The sequence below is a fragment of the Rattus rattus genome, chromosome 6 (assembly GCF_011064425.1).
Source record: "Rattus rattus isolate New Zealand chromosome 6, Rrattus_CSIRO_v1, whole genome shotgun sequence".
NCBI classification, from domain to species: domain Eukaryota; kingdom Metazoa; phylum Chordata; class Mammalia; order Rodentia; family Muridae; genus Rattus; species Rattus rattus.
The window spans coordinates 24,572,454-24,588,461 of record NC_046159.1 but is presented as its reverse complement, the minus strand read 5'-3'; the positions used below and the strand labels follow the sequence as shown (position 1 = coordinate 24,588,461).

Sequence of the window (16,008 nt, the reverse complement as noted above, 5' to 3'; positions counted from 1 at the left end):
TCCTGGAGCTCACCCTGTAGACCAGGCTGGCCTTGAACTCAGAGATCCACCTGCCTCTGCCTCCCAAGTGCTGGGATTACAGACATGTGCCACCTTCCTACCATCTTCGGAGGCTTTTAAAAAGAAAAGCAAAGTAGGCCCTTGTGTTGCCTGTATGAAAGGAAGTTGTTCTGTTCCCCGTCTTCTCATTGTTAAACGAGCTAAGGGTGTTTCTGTTTTTTTCAAAAGATATTTACTGTTAGGATGATTCAAATATAAAAAGGGAGGTTCTTAATCTTTTAAACATGAAGCTGTATCAGTAAAAACTTGTAAACTAGGTACTATATAAAATATCAAACAAAGACCAGAGACGTGATAGTGCAAACCTATAATCCTAGTACTGGAAGGCTCAGGATAACCACAGTTGGAGGCTAGCCTGGGCTACATAACCAGTTCTTGGCCAGCCAGGAAGACAGGGCTGGGACTGTATCTCAGTGGGATGCTTGTCTGGCAAGCATGTAGCCCTGGCTTTAATGTCCAGCACTCCACAAACTAGGATATGCTGGAGAGGTGGAGGCAGGAGGATTGGAAACTCAAGCACATCCTTACACCACAGCATAGGGCGTTTGCAGGCAGCCTGGCCAACCTGGGCAACCCTAACTCAAACAAAGGAGAGGGGAGAAGGGGAAGGGGCAAAGGTAGGGAAAGAGGGAAGAAAGGGGAAGAGAGGAAAGGAGGGGGGGAGAAACGGGTAATGGTTCAAATACAGAAGGATGCCAGGGAGAGAGAAACAGAGTCTGGTGAGATTCCGGGAGCATGCCAGGGGTGAGAGTTAAACAGAAACCGGAGGAAGAAAGGCAAGTTGGGCCTGGCAGTGAGAGGGAAGTGGGCCGATGCGAGGGCTTGGGCTGGCCCTTGGGGGAGCAGTGAGCTCCCTCTCCAGTGTGGTCATAACCTTTGGAATGAGGGTGTGAGTGACTTCAAATTCCCATCCCTTTTCATTCCAACCTTATTGTAACACTGCTTTCTACGCCTCTGGCCTGGCCCCTTCTCTCTGTCTGTCTTTTCTCTCTCTCCCTCCCTCCTTCCTTGCTCCCCCCCCCATTGTTTCAGAGTAGGCCAAATGTGAAGTCTTTCCAAGGGTGTGGCTATGTTCATCTTATTCTCCAGCCCAAGTGGAACAGCGGAAAAGCCAGAGAAGGACAGACACGCTCGGCAGCCAGAGGCCACGGCGGACAGAGCACAGCGCTGTAGACAGTGAGTTGTTTACAAAATTATATAGCGGGAATGTCGTGAGCGCCGAGTGTGCATGTGTGTACTAAAGGGTGGAGAATGACCCCGACTTAGACTTGAGCCCTCTCCTGCGTGGAACTTAAAAGTGAGGGAAAACCAAGATGATATTTGAAAAGACACAGGCACACAAAAGGTAGATTAGACAGTAAAAATGAAAAAGGCTGTGGGGCAGGACCAAGGATGGCTTAATTAGAATACCAAAGGTCCTCCTTGTTACATGCCTGCACCACGAGCTGCACAGTGGGTTGAGAAGGGTGTTGTGGGGGTGGGGTGGCAGTTGTGGGAGGTGGGGGGAAGTGGGGTGAGCCCAGGAGTTCAAGACCAGCCTTGACAACATAATTAAACAACTCAAATTAAAAAAAAAAAATTCTCTGTAGAATGATGGTAATGACAGTCAGAGGGATGCGAATGTTAGATGAGAGATAAGAAAGGGTTTGAGCTTGTAAAGAGAAAACAAGGTTTCTGGTAAGAAAAAGAGAGAAGGGGATGCAAGACCTCTTTCCCCAGAGGTGAGCTGTTGCAGTTTCTCCGCATCACGGTCTCTGCTTCTCTCCCATCCCCACTCCTCTCCTAGATATGCTGGTCTTTGGGCAGAAGGCCTTGTTGCTTGTCGTGGCACTCAGCATCCCCTCCGGTGAGTCTCTCTGCCTTGATTCTTTTCTCCCTAACACATCAGATTCTTAGTTCTCCATTCCCATGGGGCTGTTAGATGGGGGCTGGGGGTGGGGCTGAGAGCAAAGGGGCGTGGCGTGGAGCTATGGATTAGAAGAGGGCAGAGACTAAAGAGGCATGGCATAGGGATATGGATTAGGGGGGGCTGAAAGTGAAGGGGCGTGGCATGAGGCTATGGGTTAGGTGGGGAGGACTGAGATGAAGGGGCGTGGCATGGGGGCTATGGGTTAGATGGCGGGGGAGGGGCTGAGACTGAAGGGGCGTGGCAAGAGATGTGCTGTGTTGACACAGAAGTACAGCGGGTGGTGTGAGCTAGCCTTGGACTTGAAGGTGGTTAAAATACTGTGAAATTCAGGAGCTGTGGCCCTGGGCAGGACAGGCTATAGAGCCTGCTGGACTCCTCCTGGACCATGACTCTTCTTGGGAACGAAGGCAAGGGAGGCACCTGAGTCAGGGCAGCGCAACATGGGCTTTGTGCTCGATGTCTTGTCTTTCTGGAGTGGTGTCTAATGCTTGATTAGTTTTGTGCATAGCCACGTGGTCTTGTGTGGAAATATATAAGAACAAATCGCAAAGATAACACACAACAATTATTCTGGTTCATCTCATAAAAGTGTTATGGCAGGGAAAGCTGGAGTTACTTCCATTTTCTTTCTTTTTGACAGACTGGCTACCCCTAGGGGTCAGTGGCCAACGAGGAGGTAGGTGAAGTCTTTCTTATGGGTTCAACTGGGGTTCCTGCCAGGATGACATAGAGTAACATGAGTTGAGAATCTGTTCTAGGAGCAGGCAAGGTGAGGAATGACTTAATCCCAGCATCGGGGAGTGGAGGCAAGCAGACTGAGTTCAAGGCCAGCCAGGGATACATAATGAGACTCTCAGACAAGAATCCATCCTAGAGCCTATGCTCATGGCACATACTGATAGGATTTGCTGAGGGAGGGGTTTGAGGCCAGCCTGGGCTACACATTTTGCCAGGCGATGGTGGCATGTGCCTTTAATCCCAGCATTCCAGAGGCAAAGGCAGGCAGATCTCTGAGTTTGAGGCCAGCCTGGTCTACAGAGTGAGTTCTAGGACAGCCAAGGATACATAGAGAAACCCTGTCTCAAAAAACAAACAAACAAACAAAATCTGTTCTAGGACAGATAGCTAGCTACACTGCCAAGGTGTGAAAAGTGGAATCAACTTCAGTAGTACCCACAATCCCCTTCAGTAGTACCCACAATCCCCTTCAGTAGTACTCACAATCCCATCATCCCATTCATAAGCCTGGTCTTCTTTTCTGCTCTCACTGAAACTCTGTTCTAAGATGCCTTCTATGCCAACCTCTTCCTTTTGCTCTCCTCTACACATTTTTTTTTACCTCATTCAAGACAACACCAATCAATCCTTATAGGAAATATTATTACTATATTATTATCTGCAATCTTTTTGTTCATTTTGGAATTTTTTGTTTTTGGAAACAGGGTTTCTCTGTGTAGCCCCGACTGTCCTGGAACTCACTCTCTAGACCAGGCTGGCCTCAAACTCAGAGATCCTTCTGTTTCTGCCTCCTGAGTGCTGTGATTAAAGGTATGTGCCACCATGCCTAGTTTATTATCTGCAATCTTGAAAACTGAACCCAGGTCTTTACATATTAGTCAAGAGCCTTACAGTTGAGCTACACGCCCCCCCCCCACACCTTTTCCTTTCCTTGCTGACCAGGGAATTCTGCTGTATTTCTTTATTATGTTTTGTGATACTGAGGATTAGACTCAGAGGCACACAAATGCTAGGAGGATGCTCTACCACTGACCTACACATCCAGCCTCCAGAAAACACTGTTCTATCACACAACAACAGAAAACTAAAATGCAGACAGGGTGGAAAGCGATCACTGGCTTTTTCTCACACACACACATACACACACACCTCTAAACTTGGTTAATGTCGTGCTAAGAATCGAAACCAATGCTTTTTGTGTGCTGGGCTAAGACTCTTCTAACTGAGTTACTTCTCCAGCCCCAGTCTCTCTCTCTCTCTCTCTCTCTCTCTCTCTCTCTCTCTTTCTCTCTCTCTGACAGAATTTCTCTGTGTAACCCTAGCTGTTCTAGAACTAGTTTTGTAAACCAGGCTGGCCTGGAACTCACAGAGCTCCACCCACCTCTGCCTTCGGAGGGCTGGGATTAAAGGCCTGTACCACCACAGCTCTCTTATCTCTATATTTTAATCTTTTGTATCAGTACCTACAGCAATACATACATATTAGGACCATATGTAAAATGGAAACATTATAAAATAATGACTTATACTTGTAAAGCAAGTACATTCTGATATGTTTATCATTTTAAAAATATTTATTTATTTATTTTATGCATATGAGTACACTGTAGCTGTCTTCAGACACACCAGAAGAGAGCATCGGGTTGTGATGCTTGTAGACAGTTGTGAGCCACCATGTGGGTGCTGGGATTTGAACTCAGGACCTCTAGAAGAGCAGTCGGTGCTCTTAACCACTGAGCCATCTCTCTAGCCCCTGATATGCTTATCTTAATTCATTTTTAAAATGCCAGTTGAGCCAGGCAGTGGCGGCACACGCCTTTAGTCCGAGCACTCAGGAGGCGGAGGCAGGTGGATCACTGAGTCTGAAGCCAGCCTAGTCTATCGAATGAGTTCCAGTACAGCCAGGGAAACCCTGTCTTGAAAAACAAAAACAAGATACAAAGCTGGGTGATGGTGGCACACACATTTAATCGCAGCACTCAGGAGGCAAAAGAAGGCAAAGGGAGGCAGATCTTTGAGTCCCAGATTTGCCTGATCTATAAAGGGAGTGTCAATCCAAGACCAGGATTATGCAGTGATACCTTGTTTAAAAAGAAAAGCAAAAAGAAACTAAAACCCTTTCCCCTTTCTTTTACGGTTATACTCAGATCTGAGTATCTGAGCCCACAGATTTTAGCAGTAATAAAAGTTAAACTGGTGCCTTAGCTGGCTTCTCTAAGCTGGCTAGAGACCGAGCCTGATCCTGAGTTGTGACTTTCCAGCAGAGTTCTGGTGCAGCTGTCCTGAGATTCCTTCATAGATAGTTTTCATAAAGAGTTCTTTAAACTGAGATTGATCAAGACACCGGGGAGCCAGTCCTGCTGTCCCAGCGCCAGCCGTCACACACTCTCGACTGCTCCACTGTGACCTCACTGCTTTTCTGTGTGGCTAGACTGGAACGTGGCCTTAGCCTCTTGAAGCTGGATCCAGTATTGAGGTCCACCCCGAGGAAGGCCGACCTCCTCTTGACAAACACTACTATGATCCCAGTCAGTGATTTTTTTTCTGGAAATAGACAGACATGGACGTCTTTTATCAAAAACTTGTTCTAAGGCGAGTGTGGTAATTCCGGTCAGCCTCTAAGAGTTACAGCGAGCTCCGGGCCAGCCTGAGATGCGTGAGTTCCAGAGGGAACTAAAGCCTTCTTCTGGCCTCCTCCGCACAGGGCACACGCGTGGTGCACAGCCATACATGCAGGTAAAACACTCATACAAATAAGGTAATTTAAAATAAACTAACCCTTTCTCTCTACAACTCTTTTTACATTTATTTATTTATTTAGTGTGTATGAATGCTTCGTCTGAATGTATGGCTGTGTACCAAGGCTGTGCCTCAGGCCCACAGAGGTCAAAACAACAAAACAAAGCAAAACAAAACCAAACCAATGGATTCCCTGGAACTGAAGCACAAATGATTGTGAGCTACCATGTGTGCTGGGAACGGAGCTCGGGTCCTCTGCAAGAGCAAGTGCTCTAAACTGCTAAGCACTTATCTCTCCAGCCCAAAATTCTTGGACATAAAATGAGAAATAACCAATATAAGCCTAAGCTACAAGGGGAATTTCAGGTTTCTTGCCTGTTAGTCCTTCCTTCCTTCCTTCCTTCCTTCCTTCCTTCCTTCCTTCCTTGTCTCCCTCCCCCTCTCCCTCCTTCTTTCCTTCCTTCTCCTCTTGTCAGCTGATGTTGACCTTGAACTTCTGATCTTCCCACCTACACCACCCAAGTGCCGAGTTTACAGGCGTGAGTCCCGCAAGGGCCAGGTAGAGATGTAGAATTCCTCACTCCCAGAGTTCAGCGTTGGCTCCCGAGGACAGCAGACTGTGCTGAGGCTTCAGATGGCTTTGTCCCAGCCAGAATTTACATCTGAAAAATGACTCTGGTCCTGAGATGGGATCTGAATGGCACAGCCGGGCAGCTACAGCCTCTAAACAATGGTGCCTTTAGTCTGGTCACCTTTTGCCTTTGTAAAACATTCTGAGGCCGGGCTTGGTGGCACATATCTTTGATACTAGCAGAGGCAGGAGGATCTTTGTGAGCTCTAGGCCAGCCTGCCTGGTCTATAGAGTGAGTTCTGGTCTGGCTTGAACATAGAGCTACCCTATCTCGAAAACAAAACCCAACCAAACAACGTTCTGGAAGAAGGGTGACTCCTTGGGTGAGTGTCACCATGTCTGGTAACATTAATCAACATTTTCTAAAGAATCTATTGCTAAAGTGGGGGTTGGTGGAAATCTGATTTAGAATTTGAAGCTTGAGAAAATGATCCAAAAAAAAAAAAAAAAAACAACAAGACAAATTACATGAATTTGCTGACCTCTAGTGGGGAAAAGTGGGTTTTGACTCTAAACTACAGTTGTAAGTGGAATATTTCCTGAATATAGTATTTTAAATATCATTATATATAAAAGGGTAACCATGGAAGGCGCTGAGTACATTAATCTGACTACTTGATTACAGTGATTATTTCACTTTATATGTGACTATCAAAAGATCAAATTGAACACCTTAACATGTAAAATAAAAATATACACTTTTTGAGCCAGACACGTTAGAATATACACATTAGCACGTTAGAAGCTGTGCTTAGCATGTGTGAAACTCTGGGTTACTCCCAGTTTAACACATGCACACTCACGCGCGCGCGCGTGCGCGCGCACACACACACACACACACACACACACACACACACACACACACACACACACAGCACTACAATGTCAGCCAAACCTGAGTGAGTTCAGACTTATAATCCCAGCATCTGGAAGACTAAGACAGGAGGATTTTGAATTACAGATGAGCTTGGGCTTCCAACACAAGACCGTGTCTCAAAATAAGAGTGAGCATTAATGCCATTGATATTTTGCTTTAAGTAGATACTTCGGGGCTGGAACGGTAACCCGGCTGGTAATGTGGTTACCAAACGTGCAAGCCCTGGATTCGATCCCCAACACCACATAACCAGGTGTGGGGGCTCGTGCTTATTACCCCAGCATTCAGAGTCAGAGACTTGAGGATTAGGAGTTCAGAGGTCATTCTCCACTACGAATGAGTGGCAGATGAGCCTGGACCACCGAGACTCTGCCTCAAAAAAAAAAAAAAAAAAAAAAAAAAAAAAAAAAGTACAATTAAGAATATTTGGGGGTTGGGGATTTAGCTCAGTGGTAGAGCGCTTGCCTAGCAAGAGCGAAAAAAAAAAAAAAAAAAAAAAAAAGAATATTTGTGTTTTGGGGTTGGGGATTTAGCTCAGTGGTAGAGCGCATGCCTAGCAAGAGCAAGGCCCTGAGTTCGGTCCCCAGCTCTGAAAAAAAAAAAAAAAAAGAATATTTGTGTTTAATGTTTTGACCTATTTTTTTTTTTTTTTCGGAGCTGGGACGAACCCAGGGCCTTGCCTTCCAGGCAAGCGCCTGCCACTGAGCTAAATCCCTAAACCCCTTGACCTATTTTTCATTGTACTTTATTTATGTACTTGTTTTAGTTATTGAGGAATAAATCATTTTATTCAGAGACTTGAAGTGTATTCCAGACTTGAAGAAAAGGCTGAAGTGGGCAACAGGATCAGGATCGGTGCAGCGGCGCTCGGGCGCTCGGCGCTCGGCAAACTTCCCTGGTTGGGCAGCACTAAAAGTCCGTTTCAGTCGTGACAGGCAGGCAAAGAAAAGCAACCCTGGTCTTCAGAGCTGAGCATTGGGTGCTGTGCTAGACAGTTTCACTCATTGAAAGCGGAAGGGTGGAGTTGGGGATTTAGCTCAGTGGTAGAGCGCTTGCCTAGCAAGCTCAAGGCCCTGGGTTCGGTTCCCAGCTCCGAAAAATAGAATAGAAAAAAAAAAAAAAAGCGGAAGGGTGGGACGCCCAGAAAATCCGTTCTGTTTGTTTATTTTCAGATGACGTACCTGAGACATTCACAGATGACCCTAGTAAGTCAGCCTGCTTTGCGGCGTATACTTACTACCACTGGGGATGGAAAGGGTTGAGGGTAACCTCTGTCTAGAGAAGAGGTCTTTCTTAGTGGTTACCATCAGTCCAAACATGCCCAGCCTTACTATCCTGTCCGTTTCTCTCAGGGATAGTCCCCGAAAGCTAGTTTGCCTGAGTCCACATCCCTTTACTCCAATCCTCCCCCATTTGGCTAATCTGCCCCATATCCTGCTCTAACCCTAACTCTTCACTTCCCGTCCTGTTTTGTGTCTCTGCAGATCTGGTGAATGATCCTTCTACAGACGATACAGGTGATGCTTACTAAAGTTCTTAAGAAGCTGCGTGATCTTGGAATATTGACGATATTTATTCCAGCTCCTGAGTTAATTCTGTATTTCTAGCTCTGGAAAGAAATACATGGGTGTGGGATCAATGACTCAGAGTGATATAAAAAAGAGAAAGAAGCCTGCTAGCTTTATCTAAAAGGAGGGAGCGGGGCTGGCAAGATGGCCCAGCATGGAAAGGTACTCGCTACTACGCCCAAGGAACTTAATTTGACATAGTAGGAGAGAACAGACTTCCAAAACTTGTCCTCTGACCTCCACATACATACGTGGTAACATGTGCATGCACATCTGTGTACTTGTGGGTACACAGAGAGAGAGAGAGAGAGAGAATAATATAAAAACGAGGGAACAATGTGGATAAATAGCTAAAATAAGAGGTGTATGGGGACGGATAGATGGCTCAGTGGTTAACAACACTGGCTGTCCTTCCAGAGGACTGGGGTTCAATCTCCAGCACCCAAAAGGCAGCTCACAACTGCCTATAGCTCTAGTTCCAGGGGATCTGACAGCCACACAGACATGTGTGAGAGCAAATCACCAAGCCACAGTTTTTAAAAAGACCCATATATTAAAGATGTTCAAAGATAAGTATGGCTAAGAGCAGTAATATTCAAAAATGTTCCCAATTACTCCAAATAATCCCCTTCCCCTGGACGTATACCTTGTCCCGCTCCAATATCACCGTGCTCCCTCGTGCTGCTCCCCCTTTCCTGTGCGATTCAAGGCCCTTCTCACACCCAACTGTTTTGTGCCTTTTCAGTTCTGGCGGATATCACACCTTCCACAGATGACCTGGGTGAGTTCAGATCTGGGATCCCGAGGCCAGCAGGGCCGTTCTGGGCTTTCCCCAGAGTCCGTATGGAAGGCAAGGCAGCTGCTGGTGTATCGTAAACAGAACTACAGTTTGTATAATCCATCCTTCCAACCACTTATTTTAAATCCATGGCAGTTTTGAACCCTGGCAAGCAGGAATTGTATAGTTTGGCATACGAAAGGCCGAGACGAGATCTTTCAATGGTTCCAAGACTCACTGGGTAAAGGCAAGAAAAATATGCAAACCGGGGTGAAGGGTGAAAGCAGACGGTGGACACTGGGCTTTTTAGAGAACGAGAAATAGGAAGGAAGGAGAAAGGAGGTAGAGGCTAGATTTCTTGCTGCTGTTCCTAGGGATGGAGCTGGACCTCATGCACGGTAGGCGAGTGCTCCACACTGAAGGGCACCTCCTGTTCCTAGGTTATATTTGGTTATTGCATTTTGTTTTGTTTTGAGAAAGGATGTTTCTCTGTAGCCCTGGCTGGCCTGAAACTCGCTCCGTAGACCGGGTTGACTTCAGATTCACAGAGAACCGCCTGCCTCTGCCTCTTGGATGCTGGAGTTAAAAGTGTGTGCCCTTGCATCCAGTTTCCTAGGTTGCTTTTAACAAAGAGTTTTTGAAAGCCAACTGCCATGTGTCATAAACTTAAAAGGCGAGCCAAAGTGAATTTCTTCCACCAGGTCCAATAGACAACAGAATCCACGCCGCTCCACAGCTGCACAAAATGGAACCTGTCTGTGGGGTTAACAAAGGGAAGCTGTAGGAGACAGGAAGTGTTCTCGTACGCTGTAGGGTTCTACTGACTGGATGGTTTTCTTGAAAGACAAATGGGAGAGCCAATCACGTGGGTAGGAGGGGACTCCCTTATAGGGAGAGGCAACAGTGAGCCTAAAGGCTTAGGGTGGGAGTGGAAGCCTGAAAGGAGGGGAGATTTACATCAGTTTTGAGCTCTGGGAAGATCCTTCTCCGCCCTCACTTTCATTACCTCAGTCCACTTCTGCTCCCAACTTGTGGGGCCCAAAAGCGGAGGGATTTAACCACAAGCAGCCAGGATCTCAGAAGCAGTAGTCTTAGGAAGGATGACCTGAGCAGAGGCCACGGAAAAGGGAGTGAAATGTCAGCTGTGTAGTAGAGGGACCATGACCACATCTAGTTCCCAGCCATGCTGGGTGGCTGATGATGCCGTTCAACTGAAGAGTAACTCCAGCTGGTCATGGTTTGTTGAATTAGAAGAATCTCCCAAAAGGGCAATAACCCATACAAGATACCTGTTAGACCTGTGTATTCTGAGCTTCAGGAGTGAGGTTGGAATTAGAAACACAGGGTTGGAAATTAATCAGCACTGGGCTGTGTCTGGAAGCATACAGTAGGGGCTGGAGGGATGGCTTAGTGATTGACATCTCTTCCAGAAGGACCTGGGTTCTTGTCTCAGCATGCACACAGTAGGTCACAACCATCTCTAACTCCAAGCCTGGGGTGGGGGGAAGTCGGAAGTGGGGGCTGGGCGGAGATAGTGCGGTGGAGGGGGGCACAGTGCCCTCTTCTGGCCTCTTCAGGAACTGCACACATGAGGTATACAGCTACACACGCAGGCAGACGTTTAATTGTTTTTTCAAATTAAAAAAAGAAAGAAATCATGCAGTAGAGGAGGTTATCTGGCCACTCCCTGCTCTTCTCTCTATTAACGGCTCTCCTGTGACGTCCTCCCAGAGGACTCTCCGGATGCTATGATTCCTTGCTGCTTTAACTCCTTCCTGTAAACTAAGCACGCATCAAACTTACACCTCGGTCAGTTTGGTCTATATGATCCTGAGCCTTCCTATTCTTTACCCAAACGTCTCACCAAAGAGGTGGTGATTCCGTACCTCCTCTCATGGAGAAGAGACCTTGTCTGGTGGAAAAGCTCCTACCGAGTATCAGTCTCCTTTGCTCAGCTCTAGGAGCAGGCTTTCTGGGTACTAGGCCCTTGGTCTTGTATTTCTAATATTTCCCCTCATGCTGAGTATGTTGGTACCTGTGCGTAATCCCAGCCACCTGAGAGACTGAGGCAGGAGAATCGGGGATTTGAAACCAATCTGGGACACATAGATTAGTACTGGATATCTTTTTTAAAAAAGTACTGGATTTATTTTTGTTTTATTGAGGAAGGGTCTCACTAGCGGTCCTGGCTGCCCCAGAGCTCTGTACAGACCAAACTGGCCTTGAACTCATAAAGATCCACCCATCTCTGCCTCTGGGTGCTGGGGTTAAATGTAGGCACGCACCACTGTGATTTCTTTTCAGCAATGATACTTTCAATTCAACGAATTCCTTAACTCTCCACTAGAGAAAGGTGAAAGCCAGGGTTCCATCACAATTCTTAAGTGTCTTTGTTGTGCAGCTGAATCAGCCTCATGTGGGTCTCCTTCTAGAAGTTACTAAGAGTCCTCAATTCCTTTGTTCCTTATTTCTGGGGATCCTGACTGGGTCCGAGTGAACCATATGGTAGTTACAGAGGTGATGACTTGTATAATTGTTAATACCTGAATAAAATTTCTGCCTTCCAGCCTCAGCTGGTGACAAAAATACTACTGCAGGTATGGTTATTATTATGCATTTACCTATTTATTTTATGTGTATGGGTGTTTTGTCTGATTGTGTGTCTGTGTACCACATGCGTGTAGTACTTGTGGAGACCAGAAGATGGCGTCCGTTCACTGGAACACTGGTGTGGATGCCGTGATCGGGTGTAGAGTCTTCTGGAAGAGCAGCCAGTGTTCTTAACCACTAATCCATCTGTCCAGTGTGTGTGTGTGTGTGTGTGTGTGTGTGTGTGTGTGTGTGTGTGTGTGTGTGTGTGTGTGTGTGTATGTGCCTGTCTGTCTGTCTGTCTTGTGTCTCTAAGATTTATTTTTTATGTACTTTATGTGTATGGGCCGTTTTGTCTGCATGTACATCTGTACACCAGGAGATCAGATCCTGTGGACTGCAGTTATAGACAGATGTGAGCTGCCCTGTGGGTTCTGGGAATTGAACTCAGGTCCTCTGGAAGAGCAGCCAGTGCTATTAACTGATGAGCTATCTCTCCAGCACTATGATTATTTTTATACATGTATTTTCTTGAGCTTTTCTTCCTATAGGGCCTTTGCCTCCTTGTTCTTGAAGAGTATTAGGCTCTTTACTCCCCTGAGTCCGTCTTCTTTCTTTTACAAATGGTCTTCACTCCTAAAAGTCACAGGGAAAAGAAACAGCCACCATTGACTGGTCCTCAAGCCACCCTCTCCCTAAACCACCTTTGGACTTTCTTTGGTGATTAATGAATTAGGAAATGAATCATGTTGACTGCAGACTCTATGTTACCATGACATGACGGTTAGCATGGGTTCTTGTAACTTGCTGGTAATGCTGACCTTCCGCCATGGCTGCAAACAGAGCGAGGGAACTGTGCCTGAGTATTCTTATCCCTCAGAATGAGAGCATCAGACATCAGCACCATGTTTCCTGTTGGTACCTGAATAGTCCTAGAAAGACTCATTTTTTTCCTAGATGACTACTCAAAGATTATTTTACCTACTTCTGCTTCCAGGTAGGAAATTACCTAAGTTTCATGTGAGTTAGCTTCCTCTCCATCTGTTTTTGGCAAGCAAGGAGGACATACACTGGTTTTTGTAAAGACTACTCCATCTTCCCCCATTCTGTCTCCCTTCACCCAGTCCTTTAAACCTTAAAGTCTGTACAATTTCTATTTGGATGTACTATTATTTTGTGTTGAGCAGAGTGCCGGGATGAGAAGTTTGCTTGTACAAGACTGTACTCTGTCCATCGGCCCGTCAGACAGTGTGTGCACCAGGCCTGCTTCACCAGGTAAGAGATCCCAGAATTCCAGAGCTCACCTTCCATGGTGGCAATGCTTGTATCAGTAACTACTTAGTGAACATCCGCCACAGAATGGCAACGTTTGATGGGGCAGAGGTTGTTAGCGTAACCTTTTTAGCCGTGCCTGAAGGTACTGCCTAGAGCTTGGAGTCTGGGTTGAAGAATCCACAAAACAGTCTAATAGACACCTGTGGAGGTGAGGGCTATAGGAAGAGAGACTTCGAGAGATGCTCTTGTGTTGCGCTAAGCTGACTGAAAGCTGAAGAGGAAGGCTCAGCTCTGAAGTGCAAAATAACAGACAGGAGCTCAGATATGAGGTATGCAAAGTGCCCCTGAGAAGAGTAACTAATACTTCTTTTCGTTTTGTCTTTATCATTAAAACTGTTTCTATCTCCTACATTCTGATGAGGGAAAGTTTTTTTTTTTTTTTAAAGAAAAATTTATATACTTAAGAAAGAAAAAAATCTAGGGACTAGAGAGGTGGCTCAGTGGTTAAGAGCACTGGCTGTTCTTCCAGAGGTCCTGAGTTCAATTCCCAGCAACTAAATGGTGGTTCTCAACCCTTTGTCATGGGATCTGATGCCCTCTTCTGGCCTGGAGGTGCCCATGCAGACAGAGCATTCCTACATTTGAAATAAGTAAATAAATTTTTAAAAAGATTAATCTAGATAAAGGGAGGGCAGTGGAGAATAAGGGGTTGCAGAGGCATCCTGGCTAGACCCTCACCACCTTCTCTGTCCCCTTCCTTGACCACGACCTTGGGACAATGGCAGTTTACGTCGCATGTACATCATCAATAATGAGATCTGTTCCCGACTTGTCTGTAAAGAACACGAGGCCATGAAAGGTAAGAAAGAGGGCGTCTGCGTGGTCGGTGGCAGGGACAGTTATGAGAGGGAAACAGAGCAGGATGTTGTTGGATCTGAGGTCTGGTTCCTAAGGAGGTGCTGGGCATCTTTCTTGTCCTCCATCAGCCCCTATTGGAAGCTATACCAAGTAAACTGCGTCCTACCCAGGTACCCCTTGATCCCTCCCCGGCTAGACTGCAACCCCCAACTCTCCCACAGTGAGATTTTCTGAAGCTTACGGTGTTTTAAAACTTTGGTTTTTTTTAGATTTTAAAAAGTCTTTTGTGTGTGAGTGTTCTGCTCCTATGTATGTACGTATATGCATACACCCATGGAGGTCAGAGGACGGTATTAAGGACCCTGGAACTGCAGTTACAGATGGTTGTGAGCCACCATGTGGATGCTGGGAACTGAACCTGGGTCCTCTGCAAGAGCAGCCTGTGCTCTTAACTGCTGAGCCATCTCTCCAGACCCTCTCAGGCTATTTTAAAAGTCATCTCTTGGAAGTTCTGGGGAGTAGCCAAGCCATCAGTTCAAATAAGTAGGTTCAATGGCCATGTTGACCACCAGTCATAAGCTCTACAAAGAACACAGACGGACACACACATGTTTGGAGACAATAGAGTTTGGATAGAACCCGTGAAAAACAGGTTTAGAGAGTGGCTACACTATAAACGTTCCACCGACTCTGGAAATTCCACTTAACTTGCTATTATCAAACCTCCGAGGTAGAGGAAAGTGGGAAGATGTTAAAAGAATAATTTTCAAGGCTCCAAAATGTGTGGCTGTAGACCGTGCATGGTGGGAACAAACATTCTTCTCACCTTCCCCATGGACAGCCCCGAGCGGCTGCTGTGGTTGGAGTCAACACCACAGACGGGGACACCTTTGACTCAGCCCCCAGATTTGCACTGGGTTTATGAGTAAGAGCTGTAGTTGACTTCGCAGAAGGAAACTCGCTGCTTTCCCCCATTGGCTCCGGTCAAGCCACCTGCGAGGGAAACACCTTGCCATTGACTCTGAGTGTTTGGGACTCGAGGCACTTTCAAGTACCTCGGGGGATTTACTGCACTTAGCTGTTGTAAACATCCAGATGCAGGCCAAGGGACTGAGCTTCGCTTTTCTGTTTAGCAAGACAGCCACCTGAACTGGGAGCTGGGTACACAAAGGAAGCTAATTTTGCTCCGAGTGCTTCATTTCAGCCCTCACAAATACCCGGTTAAGCCAGGAATGAATGCTTTCTTACAGAAAGGGAGAACGAGATTCAGAGAAGGTTAGAGAAGGTTAGACACTTTCTAGAAAGTGACAAGTACCCCAGCCAGGGGCAACACTGAGGTCTTTACCCGCATCTTTTCCTCCTTCGTTTTTATTATAATCCATATTGAATCGTCTTCTCCTTCCCTTAAAAGAAGAGCCCTTGTTACTATCCAGCATCTTCCCATAATGCTCTGCTTTTCCTCCAGATGAGCTTTGCCGGCAGATGGCAGGCCTGCCTCCAAGGCGACTCCGCCGCTCCAACTACTTCCGACTTCCTCCCTGTGAAAATATGAATTTGCAGAGACCCGATGGTCCGTGATCACCAAGGAAGAACGAAGAAAGTGTGGATGAGGGAATCCGAAATTCCTTCTACTCCAACCGCTGCCATCTGTCCCGTAGACGTGTATTTTTAAACTAAGCCCTTTGCAATGTCCCGGCTTCCTACCCTACTCTGTAATTTTCACTGGAACTGGTAACGTTTGTCTCGTTTCGCAATACAGTGTCTCCATTGTTGTACGGGCTCGCTGATATCTGGTATGGGAGACAAGGTGGATAAAAGGATGACCACTTGACTTAGATGCAAACACTCTACATTCAGCCCCAACAGTAGAAAGGGGCTGCGGTGCGTGGCTCGGTTGGTAGAAAACTTACTTAACATGTGTGAAGCCCTGGGTTTGATGGTATAAAACCGAGTATGGTAGTCTAGGTAGATCAGAACTTTAAATTC

The 16,008-nt window shown here is 46.4% G+C and overlaps 1 protein-coding gene across 1 annotated transcript; it reads left to right on the top strand.

Annotated features, from left to right (window-relative positions):
• Window positions 1-990: 990 nt before the first annotated feature.
• Mfap5 (microfibril associated protein 5) lies at window positions 991-15,797 on the top strand. The gene is made up of 10 exons (XM_032907400.1): window positions 991-1,236; window positions 1,847-1,906; window positions 2,610-2,645; window positions 8,127-8,159; window positions 8,439-8,471; window positions 9,268-9,303; window positions 11,868-11,897; window positions 13,077-13,164; window positions 13,950-14,023; window positions 15,488-15,797. Exons 2-10 carry the CDS (start codon window positions 1,849-1,851, stop codon window positions 15,598-15,600), a joined length of 501 nt encoding a protein of 166 aa, XP_032763291.1. The 5' UTR covers window positions 991-1,236; window positions 1,847-1,848; the 3' UTR covers window positions 15,601-15,797.
• Window positions 15,798-16,008: the final 211 nt, after the last annotated feature.

What these genes read in the sequence shown, in the direction of transcription:
- Mfap5 (XM_032907400.1), top strand. Translation starts at nt 1,849, where the DNA reads ATGCTGGTCTTTGGGCAGAAGGCCTTGTTGCTTGTCGTGGCACTCAGC. An exon ending in ACCTTCCACAGATGACCTGG is followed by an intron (nt 9,304 to 11,867) that starts GTGAGTTCAGAT and finishes TCTGCCTTCCAG; the next exon opens with CCTCAGCTGGTGACAAAAAT. An exon ending in TGACAAAAATACTACTGCAG is followed by an intron (nt 11,898 to 13,076) that starts GTATGGTTATTA and finishes TGTGTTGAGCAG; the next exon opens with AGTGCCGGGATGAGAAGTTT.